The following is a 26,056-nucleotide window of genomic DNA, read 5'->3' as shown; positions in this document are numbered from 1 at the left end:
CCTTTCTCTCCTGTAGGAGACTCAATGGGGCTTACAATCTCCTTGCCCTTCCCCCCTCACAACAAACACCCTGTGAGGTAGGTGGGGCTGAGAGAGCTCCGAGAAGCTGTGACTAGCCCAAGGTCACCCAGCTGGCATGTGTGGGAGGGCACAGGCTAATCTGAATCCCCCAGATTAGCCTGCACAGCTCAGGCGGCAGAGCTGGGAATCAAACCCGGTTCCTCCAGATTAGATACACAAGCTCTTAACTTCCTACGCCACTGCTGTTTACACAATACAATGCCTCGGACGTGTAGCAGGGACTCTCTTTTTCCCTTGTTCTCTCCTCCCATCCCAGGGTGTAAATTTTTAAAGCTGTGACTTTTATTTCTTTACAGGGATGAAAGTTTAAAGCACCACACACATTAACAGTACTGTGGTACAAGAAGAACGATGGGACATTATATTGATTCTTTTCTGCATTTGCGCTGGTTTGTTTTCTGCAACACCACAGAAACACCAACTGCTTTATGGACCTGCCCTCTGCTGGCAAGAACCGCGCACAGCCTAAGATAGCAGCCGCATCCATATTTAGAAATCTTTTTAAATGCAAGATGCTCTACTAATAATGGAAGATGGACTCTCCTCTCACTAAAGCTACATAATAGAGCCGGGTGGTTTCATCAGATGAAAGCTCTTTTGGGATGGATACTTTCACCTTGTGGAAGGAGCCGTCTCTGGATGCAAGATCTTCAAAGCAATATCTACCATAATATCTATCAATATATATCATAAGATCCTCTGAAGATGCCAGCCACAGATGCAGGCGAAACATCAGGAGAAAATGCTACTAGAACCTGGCCATGCAGCCCGGAAACCACACAGCACCTCTATCATAGGAGGGCTTGTTCCTGAAGAAAATGACCAGTCTTAGTCAGTGGTGGGATCCAAAAATGTTAGTAACAGGTTCCCATGGTGGTGGGATTCAAACTGTGGCGTAGCACCAATGGGGATGGGTGGGGCACGACGGGGGCGTGGCCAGGCATTCCGGGGGCGGGGCATTGCTGAGCGGGGCTGTGGCAAGGACGCAGCCACTACGCTGGTCCTTGGGTGGGAAACGAATGCACGCAGGCGCAGGCTGCCACGCACGCCGATGCACCTCCTGCTAGACTGCTTCAGGTTCTGCGCGCTACTGCGGAGAGGAGGGGCGTCACTAAGGCAAAAATCATGTGTCAAAATCACCCATTAGTAACCCCCTCCCGGCACACACCAATAATGAGTAACCTACTCTCGGGAACCTGTGAGAAGCGGCTGGATCCCACCTCTGGTCTTAGTGAAGTAGATTTCTTGTGAGGGCCGGATATGTCATAAATGTGACTTGGGGTCAGAACCCCAATAAATCCACAAAACTCTTGTTGTAGAACAGCAGCTTTATTGAAATAAGGGTCTTCGTGGCAAAACCAAGACTGAGGCTTTCCCGCTCAAACAGCACATAAGAGCACAGACCCCCCCCCGCCTGGGAAAGAGCGCCCAACAGAAAACGCATATAGATAACAGTTAAGGAGAGCATTCAGTGACCTTGACGCCACCTGGCCTCATCACACATTCCTCAGTAGTAAGAAAAGACAGTTAGAAACAGAATTAACCCCCACCAACCTCCCTCCAGGGAAACACAAATCCCCTAAACACAGGCCTCCTGGCACTTGGTCAGATAGGGCCCTGGGGTTGGGGGGTCACTGCCTTGATTGGCTTCAGAATGGCAGTGTGTGTGTGTGTGTGTGTGTGTGTGTGTGTGTGAGCCCACAGCAGGAAGAAGTGGCTGTCTTGAGGGGGCTTATCTAGCCTGTGAGCCAGCTGAGGCAAACCCCCTTGCTCTGGATTGGGAGTGAGGGTGTGGGGTTTTCCAGCTGGCTCGCAAACCTGATAAGAACCCTCAAGGGGCCAGATCCAGCCCCTTTGACACCCCTGCTCTAGCCCATAACTTACTTGGGATTTCCCAACCTAAACGACTGAAACTGAACTACATATGCATGTTCTTCTAGCACTGCTGGGCCTCTTTTACAGATTTTTTAAGAAGACGGGATTCCAGGAAAGTCTAATGAGCTCTGGTTAGACAGTGCGGCTGCTCAAGTGTCTTTTGGTGGCATGCATGCCGGACTCATGAGTGGCAGGTTATCGCCTACTTCAGCATTTCTATTTTGTTTTACTGTTCAGCATTAACATCATGGGAGGCATAATTTATAAGCAACACTATTTTTATAACATGCCCCCAAATTGCTAGGCAATATTTTTTAAAAAACAGTAAGACTAGCTGACAGTAGCCACATGCTTACAACGGCAATTGCTACGGAATTGTGGCACTCTGCCAGGCAGATACTGGGATGGATCCAGCGCAGATTTTTTTGCTTGTACTCTTAAGCAAGTGGAAATGCATGAGACACAATGGGAGCCACTAGATTTGAATCTAGGAGGCCACAGTAGCTACTTGTGCCAAGTCGATGGATTGGAACTTACCATGAAGGTGTCTTCTCTTCAGTGGGGCAGAGTCATTCACTGAGGGCTTAGGTCACACTTTCTACTGTTCAGACAGGGTTTTATAACTTTCTGTTTCTCTCCTGGAACAACTGGGGGATGTCTTTTCTTTCCTTCCAGAAGTTACAAGCTCTGCTCCACCTTAAGCATACATCCTTCCCATTCCAACAAACCTCAGGGTGGGAAACAACATGTTTCTGTGTGGTGGGGACAAATGTCCACTGCAGCAAGGTTTCTTGTACAGATGTCTTTCTTCAAGCCCTGCTTTCACTTTTCATTCTCTCTGCAGCAAGCTAAACCATTTCTAGCATGATTTTAATTTTGCTTCACCGCCAGAGTGGGAAGGTTTGCCAGTGAGTACAGCTTTGCCCCGGACAAACCACAGCCAGCCTTCTCACTCTCTCCTACTGCCATCTATGCCTTTCTTTTCGCCCCCCTCCATGTTGCTGACTTGTTCAAGTGAAAGAAAAGAGGCTCACTCATCCTCTACACTGATATCTCGATATAATAATAAGCCTCTCTGTCCTCCAGCGGCAGCAGCAACAGCAGCAGGGAGTGGGGATGAGGAAAGAGAGGATATTGATTTAAAGGCATGGTCACCTTCTTTCGCAGCATGTGGTCCAGGGAATTGCTTACTCTTTCTTTCGTGGTAAGGGGGATGACCAAGTTGCAGCATGGTAGATTTAGTACCAGGAGCTCTGGTAACAAAAACCACTGAGGTTGCCACTGCTCTGGTCAAATGTGCAGTGACATTGCCCAGAAACTGCTGTCCATGAACCTCATGTGTTAAATTTATACATAATGTGACCCAACAAGCAATCGACGACTTAGATGCTTTCCCCCCCTTTGTTTCTCCTCCTTTATAGGACAAATAGGGCGTCTGTATGCCTGAGAGAGTTCTTGCCAAATAAAACTTTAATGCTCCGTGAATGTCTAATGTGCATCATTCCTTTTCTTTAACATGAACCGACTTAGGGCAAAAGGATGGAAGCACCACAGGTTGATTTAAATGGAACCCTGAATTTACCTTGGGTACAAATGAATAACCAAGTCCTGGGAAAACGTCCTCCCAACAACATGACACACCATTGCTTCCTTATAGCTAGAACCCCCAATTTGGAGAACCTAAGGTGATAAGAAAGGCCACCTCCCAAGTTAAGAAGTTAATGCAGTGTTTACCAACCTTTTCGATGTCACGGTACCCTTGACCTCATTCTTCATATCTCACGGTACCCCTGCCATCCCCCCACCTTCCCCTCCCAGTGCCCCTGCTTGCACCACCCCCACCTTCCCCTCCCAGGGTGAAGGGAAGAACTGGGGGGGGGGGCAGGAAGTAGCTGCTGACCTTGTGGCAGGCCCTGCCCTGAGCCAACTCCATGTCCTTGCTGGTGCCGGCAGGAGACACCACAAAAGTGAGGGGGGCTTAGCATTGCCACGGTACCCCTGGGACATGCTCATGGTACCCCAGGGTACCACGGAACCTTGGTTGAAAATCAATGAGTTAATGTCTACCTCCCCCTGGGGTTCAAAGGGCTTTGTGACAATGGTTTCAAACCCTACCCAGATGGAAATCTGTGGGCTATTGAAGGTGCCGTTTGCAAAGTGCCTTTTAGGAATTTCTTAATGATATCATTGTTTGCTGAACGTTTGACACGTCTGCCCCCCAAAAGTGCTGCCAAAGCAGCTGCCTGCCTTTTTAGAGAATTTACATGAAGTTCCATTGTCAATCCCTCGTACAGGAACACAGGAATATCCTTGTGTGAAGATACTCTGGTAGAGATTTTCCAAACCTTGAAAAGTAAACTTCTAGAACAGGAATATCATATCTTGTTGGGGCAAGCAAATAAATCATGCTCACCCCTCTCTGTCGGAATACCGGAACAGGGGCACATAGCCAAATATCTTGAATTATTAACTGAACCCCAACAGAGATGGATTGTCACAAGGGCCAGATCCAATACCTTCCCATCGGCCATCACAAAGGGTTATTACTTATCCATCCCTCTCCAGGATCGGGTTTGTCCACACTGTAAAAACCAAGTGGAGACTCTTGCTCACATTATTCTTGACTGTCCAAGATATGTGGGCATCAGGAATTTCTCTCCCAGGCTGGCCCTAGACAAATCCGAAAGTGACTCTGACTGTTCTGTTGTGGAGCTTCTGTTAAACAACACAGATGTCATGCTCTTGGAAAAAGTAGCAACATTTCTTCTACAAGTGACAGAACTTTCTAAGTAATGTATACTGCTATATAGTCTTCCTGTCTGCGCTTTGAATGTACTCTCGATTTGTATTTCAAAAATGTCTGGCAATGCTCTAGAACCTATTTTTAAATGCCAAATAAAGGTTGTTGTTGTTGTTAAAGATACTCTGGTTGCTCTTCAGATCGTATAAATATTTCGCCTTTTACAGGGTGTTTGTTGTGAGGGGGGAAGGGCAAGGAGATTGTCATCCCCTTTGAGTCTCCTACAGGAGAGAAAGGGGGGATATAAATCCAAACTCTTCTTCTTCCTCCTGACAACCTTCCTTATATGTGGCTATCAAGCCAAGACGTTTTATTTAGAAAGCTACTGTTTGGACCTGCAATATGGATCTCATTTTCAAGCAGTGGTCCTCACTTCACGGCTCACAGAGAGCCAAATTCATAATAGCCATCAACCAAAGACCCACAATGGCCTTCATCTCTGGCATGAGACCTGTGCCCCAGTGAGGCTCAGAGATTATTTATTTATTTATTAAATTTGTAGGCCGCCTCATCCCCGAAGGGCTCGAGGCGGCTCCCAACATGGCTGTTCCCAACAGCAAATAATACAACATAAAATTAAGCCATTAAAACTCAGCAGCAATGAATAAATAAATTAAAACAACCAGATTATGTAAACACATATATACACAGGCGTCCGATCTAAGGCCAAAGAAAGAAAGGAAGGAAGGAAGGAAGGAAGGAAGGGAGGGAGGGAGGGAGGGAGGGAGGGAGGGAGGGAGGGAGGGAGGGAGGAAGGAAGGAAGGAAGGAAGGAAGGAAGGAAGGAAGGAAGGAAGGAAGGAAGGGGAGGAGATAGGCAGGGCCCAAGGTGGAATTAGGGCCCAACCAGATGGTCCAGGCTGGCAGTTTTGATTTAATGGGGGGCGGTGGAACCGCAGCCGGCCCCTCCAAAAGCCCGGTGGAATAGCTCTGCCTTACAGGCCCTGCGGAACTCGCCAAGGTCCCGGACAGCTGGAGGTAGAGCATTCCAACCGGCAGGGGCCAGAGCCGTAAAGATTACCCGTTCCTCTAGCGGTAGCGGTGGCAGTTTCAAGGGGGGAACCACCTACCAACCACATGTTCCACTGGTCTTGGGCCTTGCCTACTTGCCTGAAACACGGGAAGATGCCACATTAGAGAACAGTGCTCCTGAGTCACTGATTATCAGTTTTAGAGTCAGACTTGAGGAATGTGGCTTCTATCACTGCTGGGTTGGTTGATTTTCCTTTTTTTAAAAAAAGATAATTCATAGTGTATATGATTGTAGTTGGTATCAGCGTGCCACCGCCGGTGCTTTATGAAGCATAGACTTTTCTAAAGAATGATGCTATACACTTATATATGCAGCAGTGGCGTAGGAGGTTAAGAGCTCGTGTATCTAATCTGAAGGAACCGGGTTTGATTCCCCGCTCTGCCGCCTGAGCTGAGGAGGCTTATCTGGGGAATTCAGATTAGCCTGTGCACTCCCACACACGCCAGCTGGGTGACCTTGGGCTAGTCACAGCTTCTCGGAGCTCTCTCAGCCCCACCTACCTCACAGGGTGTTTGTTGTGAGGGGGGAGGGCAAGGAGATTGTCAGCCCCTTTGAGTCTCCTACAGGAGAGAAAGGGGGAATATAAATCCAAACTCCTCCTCTTCCTCTTCTTCTTTTTCTTCTTCTTTATTAAGTGTCCAAATGCTGTTGGTACGCAGTTTAAAAAGGGAGGCATTTTTACGGTTGATGTGAAGGGAGACAGAAACTCTGAAGCAGTTATTACATTTTGAAAAGGAGTTTATAAGGATTAGATTACAAAATATGCCAATTTAATGCACAAATCCATTTTGTGTTGAAAAATATTTACAAGACATATAAAAAAGTCTAAATACAAGTAAAGTACACAATGCAAGGTGTCTATTTTTAGATCAGTTTCTATATACAAATAAAATTCCCCAAGTGGAACAACATGAAATGTGAAAAAACATTATAGCAATACACCATTTTTAATTCACATTCTCACAGAGAAGGAATCTCTGAATCTCTCATTTACTGTACATGCAAAGTGACAAAGTCATGCTTATATTAACAAGGGGACGAACAGACTAAATCCAAGGGGGGCATGATTTGATCAAGGTTTTTTGAAGACAATGGTCTTAAGACTTTAAGACAATATGATTTTAGGTTCTCGACGGACAACAGTTTAAGGATGATGGAAGCCATTTGAGAGGGGCTCGTTTTCTGCTCTACTGTGACTTCTCACCAAGCAGGTTTTTTGATACAAAAAACCCTACAAAAATTGTTTGCCTCTGACAACCCTGGGATGGGATGCATCTCAAGCAGCAGCAGCAGCAGCAGCAGCTCCTGTGCCAGTCTCTCCGAGGAAACCGGGGCCTATTTCTACACGGATGATGAACACTCAGGCTAGATGGATGTGTGTTTTTTCTTTTTAAAAATATGAAGTTAAGTTTCAACAGCGCTGTTGATGTGTCATTTGGAGAGCATTTGGCCTGCTTACGGGGAGACCAAGTCATCTCAGGAGGCTGAAATTCACAGGACTGGATCCAGCACTCTCCCTCTGGAAGGTGCTGGTGTTTGCGGCCTTCTCTACTTCCCTTCTCCTCTCAGTTGCCACTTCCGTCTATCGGCTGGGAGGCTGCCATGAGGAGAAGAAACGGGGTTAAGTTGGCCTTCCTGCCTTTTCCTCTCTTAATGGAAGAGAAGAATGGGAGGGACTTCTGGCAGCTCACCAACCCAAACAGCTATTACTTCATACAGTGAAGGTGACCTTGGTCAGAAATGGCTACGGGGGGTGGGGGGTGGGGCTGGAACCAGGAAAACCTTTGTGCTGGATCCAACCCGTATATATCCTGGAAGACCAAAGCAGTTCTTGTTTGCATAGCAGAGCAATGTTTATTTCCCCCAGAGTTTTCTGGTTAATACAACAATAATGCCTCTCTTTTCCCTTGCTAGAAGACACAGCAATGCTCGATTGTGGTTCTGACTTCAGAGCGATGCGCTGGAGGCTTAATGGTTCTCAGAACATCGCTATTTTCAGCTGTCCTTCAAGAAGAGGGGCGGGGCTTCATTCCTGTAGCACTTTATGCGGATGCAAGAAACAGTCTGTTTGACAAGTTGTCGTCTGTGGTCGTTGTGGGGGAGACGAACGGAACGTGATACTGATGACCGGCCTATGGCTTTAGCAGGCGACTGACTTCGGCGATGTCAGTGCTGACCGCTGGGGGAAGGCGCTTTCTAGTCACTGTTTCCCAGGCTCCAATGGCTTCTAATATTTCAGATGGGCTGCTGGGGCCCAACTCACAGAGTGCAGATACCGCTGCCAACTGGACCCCCCAGGGCACATCTGCAAGCAACACCAAGCAGAAAATCAGGAACACTGTGGCCCCAAAGCCAGCCAACACATTAACAAGTAAACATGGCCAGGAACAGTCTCCAGCATTCTGGACCTGAAGAAACTGGGCTCCCCAAAGCAAACTTTGCTTTTGCTTCCCCCCACAGAAGCTAATCTGCGTGGGATCTCATTGCTGGAACTTCACTGCCCCGGCAGAATGTCTATGAACATTCCACAATGTCCTTCCGACCCAGAGCAACAGCTGGCAGACACGTCACCATTCCCTGCACATGAAACACAAAGCACGAAGGGAAACCGTTACCTTGCTCTTTGGCATGTCGCAAGAAATCTCCAATAACGGAACTGATATTCTTTACAGTGGAAGAAAATCCTTCTTTCAGTCCGATTTGACCGAGACGACCTACAAGACAAAAAGAGCAAAGAAAGAGGTGGAGGGTAAAGGCAAGTTCTCCCCAAGATGTGAAATCCATCTCTGCACTGTACTGCTTCAAAGTGTATGCGAGTTAGCACAACCGAACGCTCCTCCATAGAAACACCGAAATGAACGGGAAACCACGTAAAGACGGTAAGTGGTACCTTTTAACAGTTTTAGAAGGCAATTTTATGTATACATTGTTTACTTTGTTGTTTTAAGTTTGAACAGAAATCTTTTTTCTAAGATTTTTGCAGTTATATATATGGAATGGTCCAGTGGTGGGATTCAAATAATTTATCAACCGGTTCTGGTGGTAGGATTCAAATAATTTAACAACTGGTTGTTTACGAGCACCATTTTAACAATCGGTTCTACCGAAGTGGTGCGAACCTGCTGAATCCCACCACTGGAACGGTCTGCATACATTCTGTTTTTATAATGTAAGGATCTACTGCTACATGCAATAAAGAATGACTGACGGGAGACCATTCCTCCATCTCCCTTCCATCTAAGATGATTTAAGAGTTTCGTGAGGCTGTTCTTAGGGAGTTTCATAAAGTTATGCACGTTACTGGGCACTGAGAACCGGTGGAAACCTCACACTCAAAACTCCCGCCCTCTTCACAAAGAACTCACGGAACAGCAGCAGGGAGGGGCTCTCTCTCTCTCTCTCATCCAGTCCCTGCTGCGTCCCTTCTCTGTGCCTGACCCTTCAGGAGGGGGTGCAAAGGGCCACATGGGGAAGAAGAAGAAGAAGAGTTTGGATTTATATCCCCCCTTTCTCTCCTGCAGGAGACTCAAAGGGGCTTACAATCTCCTTGCCCTTTCCCCCTCACAACAAACAACCTGGGAGGTGGGTGGTGCTGAGAGAGCTCCGAGAAGCTGTGACTAGCCCAAGGTCACCCAGCTGGCGGGTGTGGGAGTGCACAGGCTAATCTGAATTCCCCAGATAAGACTCCACAGCTAAAGCGGCAGAGCTGGGAATCAAACCCGGTTCCTCCAGATTAGATACACAAGCTCTTAACCTCCTACACCACTGGTGTCAAAGTTCCCTTCATAAGAAATCAGAGCCGTCCCGCTGCAAACAGAGCTAACTTGCTATTAGTACTAATAAACTACAGATTCAGCCAGATTGGGGGAGAGCAGTAAACGTTAATTATGTTAAATCACAGCACTTCCCCACCAGACTGGTAAGTGGGGCAACTGAACGAAGGTACTCGAGCCTTCTCCCTCGGCTGTCCTGGCAGAAGAAACCTGAGGTGGGAACTAAAGTTCTCTCGGCAATCTGCGGCCAACACATCGGCACAATTTGTGGACTGGAAGAACAGCCAGGCCCGGCTGCCTTCCTGGGAGCCATGATAATAATCAAGGCAGGTGTACAACAGGTACTGTCACAAATATTACACCCATGCGTACTCCAACTCACTAGGTGAGTAACATTTCAACATTATCTTACAATCATAAATATACAAGAAAGATTTTTGTAAGTCAGTACACCGTCAGGTATGGCTATAAAACCTCTAGATTAGGTTTCTATTAACATCAAATTTAAAATCAATCACATGGCAGATTATTTGAGTTTAGTCCAGGAGCTCAAGCAGAGATGGATAATCACTAGGGCTCGTTGTAACTCCTTCCCTTGCTCTATGTTACAAGGAAGGTTCCGAAAAATCGACCTGCAAGAGCGGAAATGTCCTCATTGTATCACAGCGATTCAAACCATGGAACATATATTGCTCGACTGCCCCAAATACGAGGGACTTTTTGCTCTTTGTCCTGTAATCTTTAATGAATACTCTGCTGTGGGGAAGATTACGTTTCTACTTAACAATTCCGCCTCCGAGATTTTAACTTTTGAAGCTAGGTTCCTTATAGAAACTTTGAAATGATTACCTGCGATGGTTCTCATGTATGGGATACTTGTTTGGACAATGTTGGCTGTTATATGGATTCTATGCCTAATAAAGGTTTATCTATATAATTAAAGGCGATGGGGTGAAGAGAAGGATTTCTCCCCCAGTTCCTGCAGGTTCCAACTGGTGCCTGGTTTTGGAACAGAGAAGCAGAGCAATCCCAACGCGCTCAGCTCTTTCACTCTTGGAAACCCCAACCAGGATGTAGAACCCCAGGAAGACTGGCTCAGCTGAGCCGCTCTCTCAGTCCCTGCAAACAGAGGCAGGGTGTGGGCAGCAAACGCTCGGCAACGGCCAAGGGGCGTGTCACCTTCCTGGTAGGAAAACCAAAGGCAGATTCTCAGCAGCCCGGGGTTTACAGAGGAGGTTACTCGGTGTGACATACTCACCAATCAGCCTGAGCACCGTTGCTACAATCACATCGGAAGGGGAGGAAGCGCTTCCGCTGCGTTTTCTGTTCTTTATCCACTTATCCATGATAGGCCAGAGTTCCTTACTGTGGAAGGAAATGGGCAATGAATCCAAGCCCCTGGCCAAGTGCGCACACACCGGCTCTGACATCCCTCTCCCTTTTGAAACCAGCTTGACATGTCAGGCTCCCAACAACCACACTCAAAAACCACAACAACACCCCCCCCCCCGGTTCCTCCAGATCAGAGTGCACCTGCTCTTAACCACTATGCCACTGCTGCTCTGCCAGACCTGCAGTGGTTGGGAACACCAGATGTGGTCGTCTACGAGACAAAACATACTCGTGAGGAAAACTAACCATACCTTATGACATGATCATGGGTCCAGCCCCACTTTTGATAGGAGCACAGCAGATCAATAGCAAAGACGTATTCCCACATACTCTCTTTCAGGTCTTCTCCGCGTTGTTCACTCATCTGAAATTCCATTTGTGGACACCGCTGGATTGCCAAGAGCAAACTGGAGATCATTACACCAATATCCACTGGCCTACTCTAGGGGAATAAAAAAATGCAGCTTAAACCCTGGTGTATTTTCATGTTGGAAGGATAAAGCGATTGGGCTTTTGGAGAACGATGACTCTGGTAACGTACAACCAATAAAGCCTGTTTTTGATGATGCGTCACCCTAGAGCTAAATCATTCACTGCTAATCTTGCTAACAGGTTCAAAAGGTTGTTGCAACTTGGGGACATGTAAATCAGGCAAGATTTATATGGTCGGCTGAACCCTGAAAGCCTTCGGCTGGTCACTGATATTACTGCTTTGATCAAGTTGCTATTTTCTCACTTGATGAGAAGCAAGATAAACAATGTGGCTTCTCTCCATTGGTGATGAAGCCAGCATGGAAGTAACCCTGTCATTTGCCTCTTCCAATGTGTCCCTCCACCGAGGTATTCATGATCAGAGCTGCATGGGGAAAAGCAGCAAGAAAAAGTGTGTGCAGGAGTTGGGTTTGTTGCAGCTTCCCTCGTCAGGAAGGCTCCAAGCCTGTTGAAACCACAACTGGCGCCTTGTGTTTTTGTATGAATGGGCGCTGGAAGGAAGCTCAGAGCCACGCAGGCTTGCCATGGCAGGGGGACTCATTCCACAGCTCGCAGACATCTGCATTAGATCAACAGACACCTTTGCTTGTGAAAAAGGCAAACTCTATGCTGGGGATAATTAGGAAAGGAGTTGATAATAAAACTGCAAAGATTGTCAAGCCCTTATATAAAGCCGTGGTGCGACCGCACTTGGACTACTGTGTTCAGTTCTGGTCGCCACATCTCAAAAAGGATATTGAAGAGATAGAAAAAGTGCAGAGAAGGGCAACGAGGATGATTGAGGGACTGGAGCACCTTCCTTATGAGGACAGGCTGCAGCGTTTGGGACTCTTTAGTTTGGAGAGGAGACGGCTGAGGGGGGATATGATTGAAGTCTATACAATTATGCATGGGGTAGAAAATGTTGACAGAGAGAAATTTTTCTCTCTTTCTCACAATACCAGAACCAGGGGGCATCCATTGAAAATGCTGGGGGGAAGAATTAGGACTAATAAAAGGAAACACTTCTTCATGCAACGTGTGATTGGTGTTTGGAATCTGCTGCCACAGGAGGTGGTGATGGCCAATCACCTGGATAGCTTTAAAAGGGGCTTGGACAGATTTATGGAGGAGAAGTCGATCTATGGCTCCCAATCTTGATCCTCCTTGATCTGAGATTGCAAATGCCTTAACAGTCCAGGTGCTCGGGAGCAACAGCCACAGAAGGCCATTGCTTTCACATCCTGCATGTGAGCTCCCAAAGGCACCTGGTGGGCCACTGTGAGTAGCAGAGAGCTGGACTAGATGGACTCTGGTCTGATCCAGCTGGCTTGTTCTTTTGTTCTTGTGCTCCTGACGTGAAGGCTCACGGCATATCCACTGGGCGTGGGGTCAGCGCCTTTTTCAAGGTGGGAACCAACTGCCGATGATAAGCTTCGCTGGACAAGGGGGTCATGACCTGGCCCAATCCTGTCATGTCTCCCAACTGGGAGGTGGGATTCCCTTCTTGGAATGGTTGTCTCTGGATTGCTTATTAGTTTCACTGAGTCATTCATCACCGGCTGGTGCCTATACTTCAAAGAGTTGGGTAGTATGGATCGTTTGCTTTCGCTTTCCCATGAGAACGGAGGGGTGCTGTTCCCCCGCTTGGACCTGGCGGTGGGAATCTGTTGTCAAGCTACCGGGGGGGGGGGGGGGGGGGGGGATGGCGAGAGGGTATAAAGGAAGCTGTTTGGGCCCTAATTCTGTCAATTGAAATCCAAATGCTTTATCCTGAACATCGTTTGAACATGAAGTCTCATTATTGAACAGCCCAGGGGCAAGACAAAGGGTCTCAAATGTGGGGCAGGTGCCACATTGGGCAACAGTGCTCAGCAACACATCAAAGAGTCCCGTGGGGCTAGTAAGCCACTGAGTATAACTAAGGGATCAGAAGCAGGCTGTGGGACCCCATGTGGTGCACCTTCTGGAGCACAAATGACACTTGATCCTTCATACCTGCCATGGTTAATGCTAAGCAGGGTTTGGGAACGTGGGCAAAATCTCAGCCACACAGCAGCCAAGGTGAGGCTGGGCACTATTGTAAGCCTTAGCCATGCTTTTTGCTTACTTTGGAAATATGCATCCTGCCCCATAGCTTAAAAGGAGCAGCAGTGGCATTGGAGGTTAAGAGCTTGTGTATCTAATCTGGAGGAACCGGGTTTGATTCCCAGCTCTGCCGCCTGAGCTGTGGAGGCTTATCTGGGGAATTCAGATTAGCCTGTACACTCCCACACACACCAGCTGGGTGACCTGAGGGGGGATATGTATGGCCTGAGGGGGGGATATGATTGAAGTCTACAAAATTATGCATGGGGTAGAAAATGTTGACAGAGAGAAATTTCACCTAACCTCAATAACGTAGTGATGATACTGCGGACCCAGCAGCACCGTGATAGAAGCGTTGGAACACCAACGGACCCTACAGCCTTCTGAAAATTAAGCACCGCGACCCCCCACTCCTCAACCCGTATAGATCACGGGTCATGAACTATCTGGCTCAGTCACGGAAGCTGTCCCAGACAAAGGGACAATGATCTGCCCCTGAGGTGAAGGGATTAGGCCCAGGCGGCTTACTCTCTCTGCCTCCGCGACGTAGTAGCAGCCAGGTGGGATCATGCATCACATTTGATCTCCGCCCTCGGCCTCCCGGACTCCTCCCGTCCGCCCCTCTACTGCGCCCCCATTAGAATCATAATAAAGGTGCCAGGAACCAGCCACTTGCCGTTGAGACTTCGCTAGGAACCACGAGAAGCTCCTCAGCATTCCAGCTGCTGGCGATCTCCACCAGATATTATCTCGCCTTCGTCTCGCTCTACCGTTCATGGCATGCGATAGATGCGACTACACAATACCGGTCATTGTAGAACCAGGGGACATTCATTGAAAATGCTGGGGGGAAGAATTAGGACTAATAAAAGGAAACACTTCTTCACGCAACGTGTGATTGGTGTTTGGAATATGCTGCCACAGGAGGTGGTGATGGCCACTAACCTGGATAGCTTTAAAAGGGGCTTGGACAGATTTATGGAGGAGAAGTCGATTTATGGCTACCAATCTTGATCCTCTTTGATCTGAGATTGCAAATGCCTTAACAGTCCAGGTGATCGGGAGCAACAGCCGCAGAAGGCCATTGCATTCACATCCTACATGTGAGCTCCCAAAGGCACCTGGTGGGCCACTGCGAGTAGCAGAGAGCTGGACTAGATGGACTTTGGTCTGATCCAGCTGGCTTGTTCTTATGTTCTTATGTTCTTATGACCTTGGGCTAGTCACAGCTTCTCGGAGCTCTCTCGGCTCCACCTACCTCGCAGGGTGTTTGTTGTGAGGGGGGAAGGGCAAGGAGATTGTCAGCCCCTTTGAGTCTCCTATAGGAGAGAAAGGGGGGATATAAATCCAAACTCTTCTAAATGCAGGCTTACGGCCCAAGATATGTAGGCCTGGTCCCCACCAGGAATGGAGACCTCCTGGGAAATCAGAGATCTCCTGCAGGAGAGGAGGATCGGTGAAAACCACACACTCTCTCGTGCATGTAGAAAGCAGGGTGGGATCCGAACTGTGCCTCATAGCACAAGTAAGAGGGAGGAAAAATTATGAAAAGATTTTTTAAAAAGGCACATAAAAAGCAGGATTATAATAACAGAAAAACAAACAGCCACTGAACTTTCCAATAAAATACTGCAAGGTGGGAGGAAAATAAGCAATAAGATGTATAGGATCTCATGGTGTTCTTTTAACCAAAAGAAAATGGATCGCATTACAGCCATCAAAGCTTCGGAAATAAGTTAAATACAAAGTGCTGCACCCAGGCATTTATTCTGGTTCATTTTCCCTTCGACATCTACTCTTTTTGTCCTGAAAAATGGTAAGCCTTGCTTTTTAATCTGAGGTTGGGAAATAAGGATTTCACAATTTATGCTCAGCGAAAGGTAATGTGATCTAGAGAAATATCCACAGTACTCCCCGCACCCCCACCCGAAGGATGGGAGGCCAAGCAACGCTGAGCTGGCTCAAACTCAGATTGTGAACTACATGCAAAATAAGTAAAGATCTCTGTATGCTGACACCCAGAGAGATTTTCCAAACCTTAAAAAGTAGACTTCTAGAACAGGAATATCATATCTTGTTGGGGCAAGCAAATAAATCATGCTCACCCCCTCTCTGTCGAAATAATACCGAATAGGGGCACATAGCCAAATATCTTGAATTATTAACTGAACCCCAACAGAGATGGATTATCACAAGGGCCAGATCCAATACCTTCCCATGGGCCATTACAAAGGGTCGTTCCTTATCCATCCCTCTCCAGGATTGGGTTTGTCCACACTGTAAAAATCAAGTGGAGACTCTTGCTCACATTATTCTTGACAGTCCGAGATATGTGGGCATCAGGAATTTCTCTCCCAGGCTGGCCCTAGACAAATCTGAAAGCGACTCTGACTGTTCTGTTGTGGAGCTTCTGTTAAACAACACAGATGTCATGCTCTTGGAAAAAGTAGCAAAATTTCTTTTACAAGTGACAGAACTTTCTAAGTAATGTATACTGCAATATACAGTCTTCCTGTCTGCGCTTTGAATGTACTCTCGATTTGCATTTCAAAAATGTCTGGCAACGCTCTAGAACCTATTTTTAAATGCCAAATAAAGGTGGTGGTTGTTAATAAGTAAAAAAGGATCCTGTCCAACCCTCTCTTACCTCTTCCCAGTTCAGAAAAGTTTCCAGGTATTCCAGCACTTGTCCCGTTGAACACTTTCTGGCTACTAGCTGGATAGATCTGTTGATCACTTCTTTGGAAGTGAATATGTCGCTCCACATGTTTCCCATGAACAAAATTAACTTGCCAGGTTGAGGAAAGCCTGGAGGGAGGGAAAGAGATTGAAATAAGGAGGTGTGATTCTAAGATACAAGACGTTCTTCAAAATGAAAAATAAAAACCCTGACATTGTATGTGTCGAAGGCTTTCACAGCCAGAATCACTGGGGTGTTGTGTGGTTCCTGGGTTGTATGGCCGTGTCCTAGTAGCATTTTCTCCTGACGTTTCGCCTGCAGCTGTGGCTGGCATCTTCAGAGGATCTGATGGTAGTAAAGCAAGTGGAGTATCTAGACCTGTGGAATGTCCAGGGTGGGAGAAAGAACCATTTGCCTGTTAACAAGTGTAGAGGGTGCCATTGGCAAGCTTGATTTGCATGTGCTGGGCGGGATCCACCTATTTGGCATGTGAGTAACCCTGATATTTCTCTCCATGGATACGTGAGATCCCTGCCTTGGGGATTTGTGTATGGAAATGTGGCACTGTGAAGAGAAGAGCCTGTCGTGCTTTCAAGGGCTTCCGTTGAGTTTCCTGCAACAAAATCCAGTAGACTGAAACACAGCGCACAGCAGCCTTATTCTAATTCCAGGACTTCTGGGGTCTTAAACATCAGGATGAGCTCCGACTGAACATCATTTTACTAAATTAAAGCAGACACAACACAAGAGCGTATCTCACATTTAAGCAATCCAATTTGGGCCAGGCAGAGGCGTTCCTCCCATTGGGCAAAGTGGGCAGCTGCCCAAGGCGCCCCCTTGTGGTGGGAGACAAAATTGCAGGTTTGTTTGTGGGGGATTTTGTATTTTCAGTGTTTTTTCCCGTTTTTGGCCTGCAGGGGGAGCAGATTTTAGGCTAACAGCACCAAAATTTCGGGGATTTTTTGGGAGACTCTCCTGATGATATGACCCGGGTTTGGTGAGGTTTGGTTTAGGGAGCCCAAAGTTATGGACTCCCAAAGGGAGTTCCCCCATCCCCCATTGTTTCCAATGGGAGCTAATAGGAGATGAGGGCTACACCTTCGAGGGTCCATAACTTTGGACTCCCTGAACCAAACTTCACCAAACCCGGGTGGTATCATCAGTAGGGTCTCACAAAGATACTCTGAAATTTTGGTGCTGCTATCTTAATAATTGCACCCCTGACAACAGGCATCCCCTAAATTTCCCCAGATTCTCTTTTTAAATCAACTCCCTTCCTGCCAATGCTTGTTTTCATTCTTTCTTTTATTCTCTCAAATGCCTAATAAAGGTTGTTTTATTGTTATTGTTATTATTATTAAATCCATCCCCTTCAGCATGGATTTAAAGGGAGAATCTGAGGTCCCCAGTTTTAACATTGAAAGGGATGCTGTTTCAGGGTGGGGGAGAATCCACCCCAAAATAGCATCACTTTCAATGTTTTTTAAACTGGGGACCCCAGATTCTTTAAGGTGGATTTAAAAGGAGAATCTGGGCTCCCTACTTTAAAACACCATTGAAAATGATGCTGTTTGGGGGTGGATTCCAGCATCACTTGTTTAAACTAGAGAGCCCAGATTCTCCTTTTTAAATCCACCTTAAAGGGAGAATCTGGGGTCCCCAGTTTAAAAAACATTGAAAGTGATTCTGTTTCCCCCAATTGGGGGGACTGGATACAACACCATAAAATGTTTTCATAGCAGTAATAAAACATTTTGAAAGCATTTTGAAAATGTTTTCCAAAAATTATTTCTGCTGTGTGGCATGGCCCATTGCTGTGTTCAGATTTGTGAGTTGGGGGATGTTCTATAATGTGATGGTGACTTTGAAACGACCTGGTGGAAAAAATCATTGTTTGGTCACGGCAGGGGAGGGTGGCCGCCCATGGGGGGGGGGGATCAAACTCAGGTTTTGCACAGGGCTCCAGTTTGCCTAGGTACGCCTCTGGGGCCAGGCTTGTAGGAGAAAGGAAGGTCAGCCTTACCCACCATACAGCAGATGGGGTGAAGAAACATTAAAGATCCAAATCACCGCAAATGGATTAAAGTGTGAGGAGGTTTTCCCATCTCTCCCTTCCCCTCCCAGCCCGTGATATTCTGCTCCGGGATGAAGAGCTCAAGAAACAAGCCGAGGGCTGCAGTGAGAGGAATCAGCAAGCATCTTGCTGATTCCTTTAACTGAGCAGCAGTGGCATAGGAGGTTAAGAGCTCGTATATCTAATCTGGAGGAACCGGGTTTGATTCCCCGCTCTGCCGCCTGAGCGGTGGAGGCTTATCTGGGGAATTCAGATTAGCCTGTGCACTCCCACACACGCCAGCTGGGTGACCTTGGGCTAGTCACAGCTTCTCGGAGCTCTCTCAGCCCCACCCACCTCACAGGGTGTTTGTTGTGAGGGGGGAAGGGCAAGGAGATTGTAAGCCCCTTTGAGTCTCCTGGAGGAGAGAAAGGGGGGATATAAATCCAAACTCTTCTTCTTCTCTTCTTCTCCCCCCCCGGGTCCTCCTCCCAATCCCTCTTGTTCTCTGGCTTCTTATTCCCCCCCCCTCCCACACCTTCCCCAAATCCTGCCCCCCAGTTCCGCATTGGGCCATGGGCTAACACTCTGGCCTGACTTGGCCTCCTACTGGACCCCTGGTCCACGGACCCCCCTCCACTCTTGGGCCCTGGGACGGGCACTGCATCCTCCTCCCTCTCCCTGGGCATTGGTGGCGTGGCCAACCTGACACTGGCAGGCCCAAGTTATGGACCTTGGCTGATAGGCTGGACTTCCCCAGGCCCTTGCTGGCCGGCCTGCTGTCCACTTGGCGCTGGCAACTCTTATCTCTTCCCCACAGAAGCTGGGCCAGTTGTGGCTGCATCCCATAGTCTTGAGGCAGGAGGCTTGGAGGGGCAGGTGCTGCCATCTACAGACAACCTGTAAAGAGCTTTTCTCAGAGTGGGAATCACTCCTTATGCTCACAAAGGTGGAAGCCTTCAGACTAGTTAAGAATAGGCTCTTGGATCTTGATTTTCATAATTTGACTCTTGCTGCCAAGACAACCTGTTCTCCGACTACATTATTAATCCCATGCGAGCGAGGAATTATGGCAGCATATCTTCGTCTGATGATTAATCCCACCCAGAGGAGAGCCTTGGCTACTGCAAGATGTAATGTGCTGCCATCAGCTCTGCTGGAGGGAAGATTTAAGAATGTGGAACGTTCTAAAAGAGTTTGTTCATGTGATAGGACTACGGTCGAAACACTTGACTATTCTTTGTTTCTATGCCCTAAATACAATAGGATACTCATGAAATACATGAATTCCATTTTCTTGCAATGCTCTCAGTGGCATGAGTGTTATAAGATACCCAGTCTCCTGAACAGCTCTGATATGCTCTTTTGTGAAACTGTTGCAAATTTTATACTGGAAATTAGTAGTTTTAACTGCATTTCTTAACCTTGTTTTGTTTTAAAATTTTGTCCTGTTTTATATGCCAATAAAGGCTTTTGTTAATTTTCTCAGAGTGGGAAGTAAAAAGGAATAATCCTAAATATTGCTAATGCACTATTCCACATAATCTTTAACCTTACCCTGTTTTCTACTAAAACCCAACAGACCCCCCTGCAGAGGAGTTGACTACAATTATGGCCCAAGGACACCTCCTGATTTCTCATCTTATCTGGAATCTTACCTAGAATGTAATAACTGCAGATAGGGAAGCCCAGGCAACGGATTTCTCCTCTGCTCCAAGGAAGGTGGAGAAACTATGCAGACCCAGAGAAAGGCCCAGCTTGCACTGTGGAGGGAAAGGATGGGTGCTCCACCTTAAGAAGAGCAATAATTTCCATGGCTGAACACACACTCACTGGAGCTGTAAATTCTTCAGGCAGTGGGCTATTCTCCTAACCCAGTGGTGGCGAACCTTTGGCACTCCAATTGACCATGCTGGCAGGGGCTGATGGGAATTGAAGTTCATAACATCTGGAGTGCCAAAGATTCGCCACCACGGTCCTAACCAGACCTCTGCCTGAAGCCACAGAACGGGCTGGATGTCCTGGATTCATTCCACCGGAGGAGGTGCCTGTCTCCACTGGTGAAACAGAACAGCAAGATCCAATCCACCGTGAAGGACTTCGTCGGATCACAGAGTGGAAGACGAAACACAGAATGTGCGCTTTCAACCTCGGAACGACTAAGTCACACCCTACCTTCCTTGAGCAGGCTGTAGCAAAACAGGCGCGCTTTTTCCAGGTCTCCCAGCTGCCGACATATCCCAACATACACCCGGCACAGAGACTGAATGTGGGAGGGGTCCAAGGACATCTTCTGGTGCTTCAGCTTATTACGAATAGTCTGCAAGGCTGGCTCAGCTAAGCCCTGTAATTAGCAAAATGACATTTTTTTAACACTTGCTACTCAAGGCATGAATCCTATTATAAGAAAATAAAACATGATTGTCCCTGAAAAGTAATCACAATGATTTTTAAGAGAAAGGAATTTTTTAAAAAGAGATACTGTATATACTCATGTATCAGTCGACCCGCATATAAGTCGAGGCACCTAATTTTACCACAAAAAACCTGGGAAAACTTATTGACTCGCGTATAAGTCGAGGGTGGGAAATGCAGTAGCTACTGGTAAATTTCAAAAATAAAAATAGATACCAATAAAATTACATTAATTGAGGCATCAGCAGGTTAAATGTTTTTGAATATTTATTTCAAAGAAAAACAGAAAAATAGCTCTGTAAGTGGAAAAGAGGGTCAACAAGAACAATATGGTATCAACAATAAATTTAAAAGTACAGAAACCTTAGCTTTTTTGTAAGGAAGGGTTTTAAACAATGGATGTTACAATAAAAACTGGAATGAACATGCCTGTTCACTGTGACTCAAAACTACCCTGCTTTTTAAAAGAATAGTTCATTATTTTTAGTGTACATATTTTTAAAATTGCACATGGCAGGTGTCATTTTGTGCTGAAAAATGTGCTGAAAAACTCGACTTATACACGAGTATATACGGTAACTATTAAATTAGAGAAGGACCGACTGGTGCAAGCAAGCACACTTACAGACATTATAATTCAAACCTCTAGCTCCCCTTTTCTTAAGTGAAAAACAGCATACAAATTAAGCTAATATACTATAAGGCTTAAAACGGACAATCAACGATTTAACAAAACAGCAGCAGCAAATGAAAATGCCGCAGTTGATAGTCTTAAGAGCCAGGAATCTTAAGTGCACAAAAACGATGCTATGAGCCATGAAAAGTGACACACACAGAAGACCTTAAGAGATGCACCAAAAGGCCTGCCAGAGAAAGGGAAGTCACAATTTGTCAAGACCTGTTCAGTTCTTGCAACATCTCAGGGAAGGGTTGTGACATCTGCAGTGGCAGCACCAAAGGGGCCGTGGGGGGACACCATGGGGGCACGCCTTTGCGGGGGCGTGGCCAGGGCATTCTGGGGCATGGCAGGGGTGCACTCGTGCCCTGGACGCAGTTCCCCCTCGCTCCGCCCCTGGACAGAAGTAATCCTAGACTGCGATGCCAATTGCTCTAACTGCTGCTATTGTGTTACTTTCAGGCTCTTTCCCTCCAGGACAGGGACCCTGGAAAAGTTTTTTTGCCACCTTCTGAGCACAAAGCAAGGGTCACTGAGAGTGGGGAAGTAATTATGGATTTCCTGCAGGGGGTTGGAGCAGATGGATCTGGAGGTCCCTCTTGTACGTTATCGATGAGATCACACTTTGATGCCACGGTAGAACATGAAACTGAGGAAGAGGCGGGAGCTAAGGCAGCTAGAGCAGTGGTTCTCAACCTTCCTAATGCCGTGACCCTTTAATATAGTTCCTCATGTTGGGGTGACCCCCAACCATAAAATTGGTATACATAAAATATAAAAAGACCTGGGGCACTGCGTGGTTTCTGGGCTGTTTTCCGATGGTCTTAGGCAACCCCTGTGAAAGGGTCGTTCAACCCCCAAAGGGGTCACGACCCCCAGGTTGAGAACCACTGAGCTAAAGCGAGTCTGGAGGAAGACTCGTGACGAAAAACAAGAACTTCTTACAGGAATTTATGAGAGCTTATGAGGTGGTGGGCAAAGCTGTGAACAGAGATTATTTTGAAGCCAACATTGCATCTGCAAACTCGTGTCTAGTGCAATTGTTCAGGATAATGTGGCAGCCGGGAGCCCTGACAGACGGGTCCCAAATGGACAGGGAACTGGCATTTAGTTGGGAAGATTTTATGAGCCACTTTGAAGATAAGATCATGTCTCTCAACCAAGACCTACTTGCCAGCTTTGACACAGTAGGTAAAGCAGAGGCCTGTAGGCTGTCTTCTGGTCCATCATGGGACCAATTCAGCCATCTGTCCCAGGATGATCTGGACAGAATCCTGTGACTTGCTAGATTCACTACGTGCCCAGAGGTGGGATCCAGCAGGTTCTCACCAGTTCCCGAGAGTGGGTTCCCCCCCCCACCCCCCCCCCCCCCCACCCCCCCCCCCCCCCACCCCCCCCCCCCCCCACCCCCCCCCCCCCCCACCCCCCCCCCCCCCCACCCCCCCCCCCCCCCACCCCCCCCCCCCCCCACCCCCCCCCCCCCCCACCCCCCCCCCCCCCCACCCCCCCCCCCCCCCACCCCCCCCCCCCCCCACCCCCCCCCCCCCCCACCCCCCCCCCCCCCCACCCCCCCCCCCCCCCACCCCCCCCCCCCCCCACCCCCCCCCCCCCCCACCCCCCCCCCCCCCCACCCCCCCCCCCCCCCACCCCCCCCCCCCCCCACCCCCCCCCCCCCCCACCCCCCCCCCCCCCCACCCCCCCCCCCCCCCACCCCCCCCCCCCCCCACCCCCCCCCCCCCCCACCCCCCCCCCCCCCCACCCCCCCCCCCCCCCACCCCCCCCCCCCCCCACCCCCCCCCCCCCCCACCCCCCCCCCCCCCCACCCCCCCCCCCCCCCACCCCCCCCCCCCCCCACCCCCCCCCCCCCCCACCCCCCCCCCCCCCCACCCCCCCCCCCCCCCACCCCCCCCCCCCCCCACCCCCCCCCCCCCCCACCCCCCCCCCCCCCCACCCCCCCCCCCCCCCACCCCCCCCCCCCCCCACCCCCCCCCCCCCCCACCCCCCCCCCCCCCCACCCCCCCCCCCCCCCACCCCCCCCCCCCCCCACCCCCCCCCCCCCCCACCCCCCCCCCCCCCCACCCCCCCCCCCCCCCACCCCCCCCCCCCCCCACCCCCCCCCCCCCCCACCCCCCCCCCCCCCCACCCCCCCCCCCCCCCACCCCCCCCCCCCCCCACCCCCCCCCCCCCCCACCCCCCCCCCCCCCCACCCCCCCCCCCCCCCACCCCCCCCCCCCCCCACCCCCCCCCCCCCCCACCCCCCCCCCCCCCCACCCCCCCCCCCCCCCACCCCCCCCCCCCCCCACCCCCCCCCCCCCCCACCCCCCCCCCCCCCCACCCCCCCCCCCCCCCACCCCCCCCCCCCCCCACCCCCCCCCCCCCCCACCCCCCCCCCCCCCCACCCCCCCCCCCCCCCACCCCCCCCCCCCCCCACCCCCCCCCCCCCCCACCCCCCCCCCCCCCCACCCCCCCCCCCCCCCACCCCCCCCCCCCCCCACCCCCCCCCCCCCCCACCCCCCCCCCCCCCCACCCCCCCCCCCCCCCACCCCCCCCCCCCCCCACCCCCCCCCCCCCCCACCCCCCCCCCCCCCCACCCCCCCCCCCCCCCACCCCCCCCCCCCCCCACCCCCCCCCCCCCCCACCCCCCCCCCCCCCCACCCCCCCCCCCCCCCACCCCCCCCCCCCCCCACCCCCCCCCCCCCCCACCCCCCCCCCCCCCCACCCCCCCCCCCCCCCACCCCCCCCCCCCCCCACCCCCCCCCCCCCCCACCCCCCCCCCCCCCCACCCCCCCCCCCCCCCACCCCCCCCCCCCCCCACCCCCCCCCCCCCCCACCCCCCCCCCCCCCCACCCCCCCCCCCCCCCACCCCCCCCCCCCCCCACCCCCCCCCCCCCCCACCCCCCCCCCCCCCCACCCCCCCCCCCCCCCACCCCCCCCCCCCCCCACCCCCCCCCCCCCCCACCCCCCCCCCCCCCCACCCCCCCCCCCCCCCACCCCCCCCCCCCCCCACCCCCCCCCCCCCCCACCCCCCCCCCCCCCCACCCCCCCCCCCCCCCACCCCCCCCCCCCCCCACCCCCCCCCCCCCCCACCCCCCCCCCCCCCCACCCCCCCCCCCCCCCACCCCCCCCCCCCCCCACCCCCCCCCCCCCCCACCCCCCCCCCCCCCCACCCCCCCCCCCCCCCACCCCCCCCCCCCCCCACCCCCCCCCCCCCCCACCCCCCCCCCCCCCCACCCCCCCCCCCCCCCACCCCCCCCCCCCCCCACCCCCCCCCCCCCCCACCCCCCCCCCCCCCCACCCCCCCCCCCCCCCACCCCCCCCCCCCCCCACCCCCCCCCCCCCCCACCCCCCCCCCCCCCCACCCCCCCCCCCCCCCACCCCCCCCCCCCCCCACCCCCCCCCCCCCCCACCCCCCCCCCCCCCCACCCCCCCCCCCCCCCACCCCCCCCCCCCCCCACCCCCCCCCCCCCCCACCCCCCCCCCCCCCCACCCCCCCCCCCCCCCACCCCCCCCCCCCCCCACCCCCCCCCCCCCCCACCCCCCCCCCCCCCCACCCCCCCCCCCCCCCACCCCCCCCCCCCCCCACCCCCCCCCCCCCCCACCCCCCCCCCCCCCCACCCCCCCCCCCCCCCACCCCCCCCCCCCCCCACCCCCCCCCCCCCCCACCCCCCCCCCCCCCCACCCCCCCCCCCCCCCACCCCCCCCCCCCCCCACCCCCCCCCCCCCCCACCCCCCCCCCCCCCCACCCCCCCCCCCCCCCACCCCCCCCCCCCCCCACCCCCCCCCCCCCCCACCCCCCCCCCCCCCCACCCCCCCCCCCCCCCACCCCCCCCCCCCCCCACCCCCCCCCCCCCCCACCCCCCCCCCCCCCCACCCCCCCCCCCCCCCACCCCCCCCCCCCCCCACCCCCCCCCCCCCCCACCCCCCCCCCCCCCCACCCCCCCCCCCCCCCACCCCCCCCCCCCCCCACCCCCCCCCCCCCCCACCCCCCCCCCCCCCCACCCCCCCCCCCCCCCACCCCCCCCCCCCCCCACCCCCCCCCCCCCCCACCCCCCCCCCCCCCCACCCCCCCCCCCCCCCACCCCCCCCCCCCCCCACCCCCCCCCCCCCCCACCCCCCCCCCCCCCCACCCCCCCCCCCCCCCACCCCCCCCCCCCCCCACCCCCCCCCCCCCCCACCCCCCCCCCCCCCCACCCCCCCCCCCCCCCACCCCCCCCCCCCCCCACCCCCCCCCCCCCCCACCCCCCCCCCCCCCCACCCCCCCCCCCCCCCACCCCCCCCCCCCCCCACCCCCCCCCCCCCCCACCCCCCCCCCCCCCCACCCCCCCCCCCCCCCACCCCCCCCCCCCCCCACCCCCCCCCCCCCCCACCCCCCCCCCCCCCCACCCCCCCCCCCCCCCACCCCCCCCCCCCCCCACCCCCCCCCCCCCCCACCCCCCCCCCCCCCCACCCCCCCCCCCCCCCACCCCCCCCCCCCCCCACCCCCCCCCCCCCCCACCCCCCCCCCCCCCCACCCCCCCCCCCCCCCACCCCCCCCCCCCCCCACCCCCCCCCCCCCCCACCCCCCCCCCCCCCCACCCCCCCCCCCCCCCACCCCCCCCCCCCCCCACCCCCCCCCCCCCCCACCCCCCCCCCCCCCCACCCCCCCCCCCCCCCACCCCCCCCCCCCCCCACCCCCCCCCCCCCCCACCCCCCCCCCCCCCCACCCCCCCCCCCCCCCACC

General features: G+C 53.0%; 1 protein-coding gene across 1 annotated transcript; it reads right to left on the bottom strand.

Moving 5' to 3' along the window:
- Window positions 1–6,508: 6,508 nt before the first annotated feature.
- LOC125443359 (little elongation complex subunit 1-like) lies at window positions 6,509–22,563 on the bottom strand. The gene is made up of 7 exons (XM_048515382.1): window positions 22,507–22,563; window positions 20,421–20,589; window positions 16,160–16,320; window positions 11,205–11,395; window positions 10,820–10,926; window positions 8,404–8,502; window positions 6,509–8,093 (listed from the first exon to the last, which is right to left on the bottom strand). The coding sequence occupies exons 1-7, from the start codon at window positions 22,561–22,563 to the stop codon at window positions 7,921–7,923; spliced, it is 957 nt and encodes a 318-aa protein (XP_048371339.1). The 3' UTR covers window positions 6,509–7,920.
- Between the last annotated feature and the right edge of the window lie 3,493 nt (window positions 22,564–26,056).

Source organism: Sphaerodactylus townsendi, linkage group LG14 (genome assembly GCF_021028975.2).
Source record: "Sphaerodactylus townsendi isolate TG3544 linkage group LG14, MPM_Stown_v2.3, whole genome shotgun sequence".
Lineage (NCBI taxonomy): Eukaryota > Metazoa > Chordata > Lepidosauria > Squamata > Sphaerodactylidae > Sphaerodactylus > Sphaerodactylus townsendi.
This window is presented reverse-complemented; position numbering and strand designations above follow the sequence as displayed.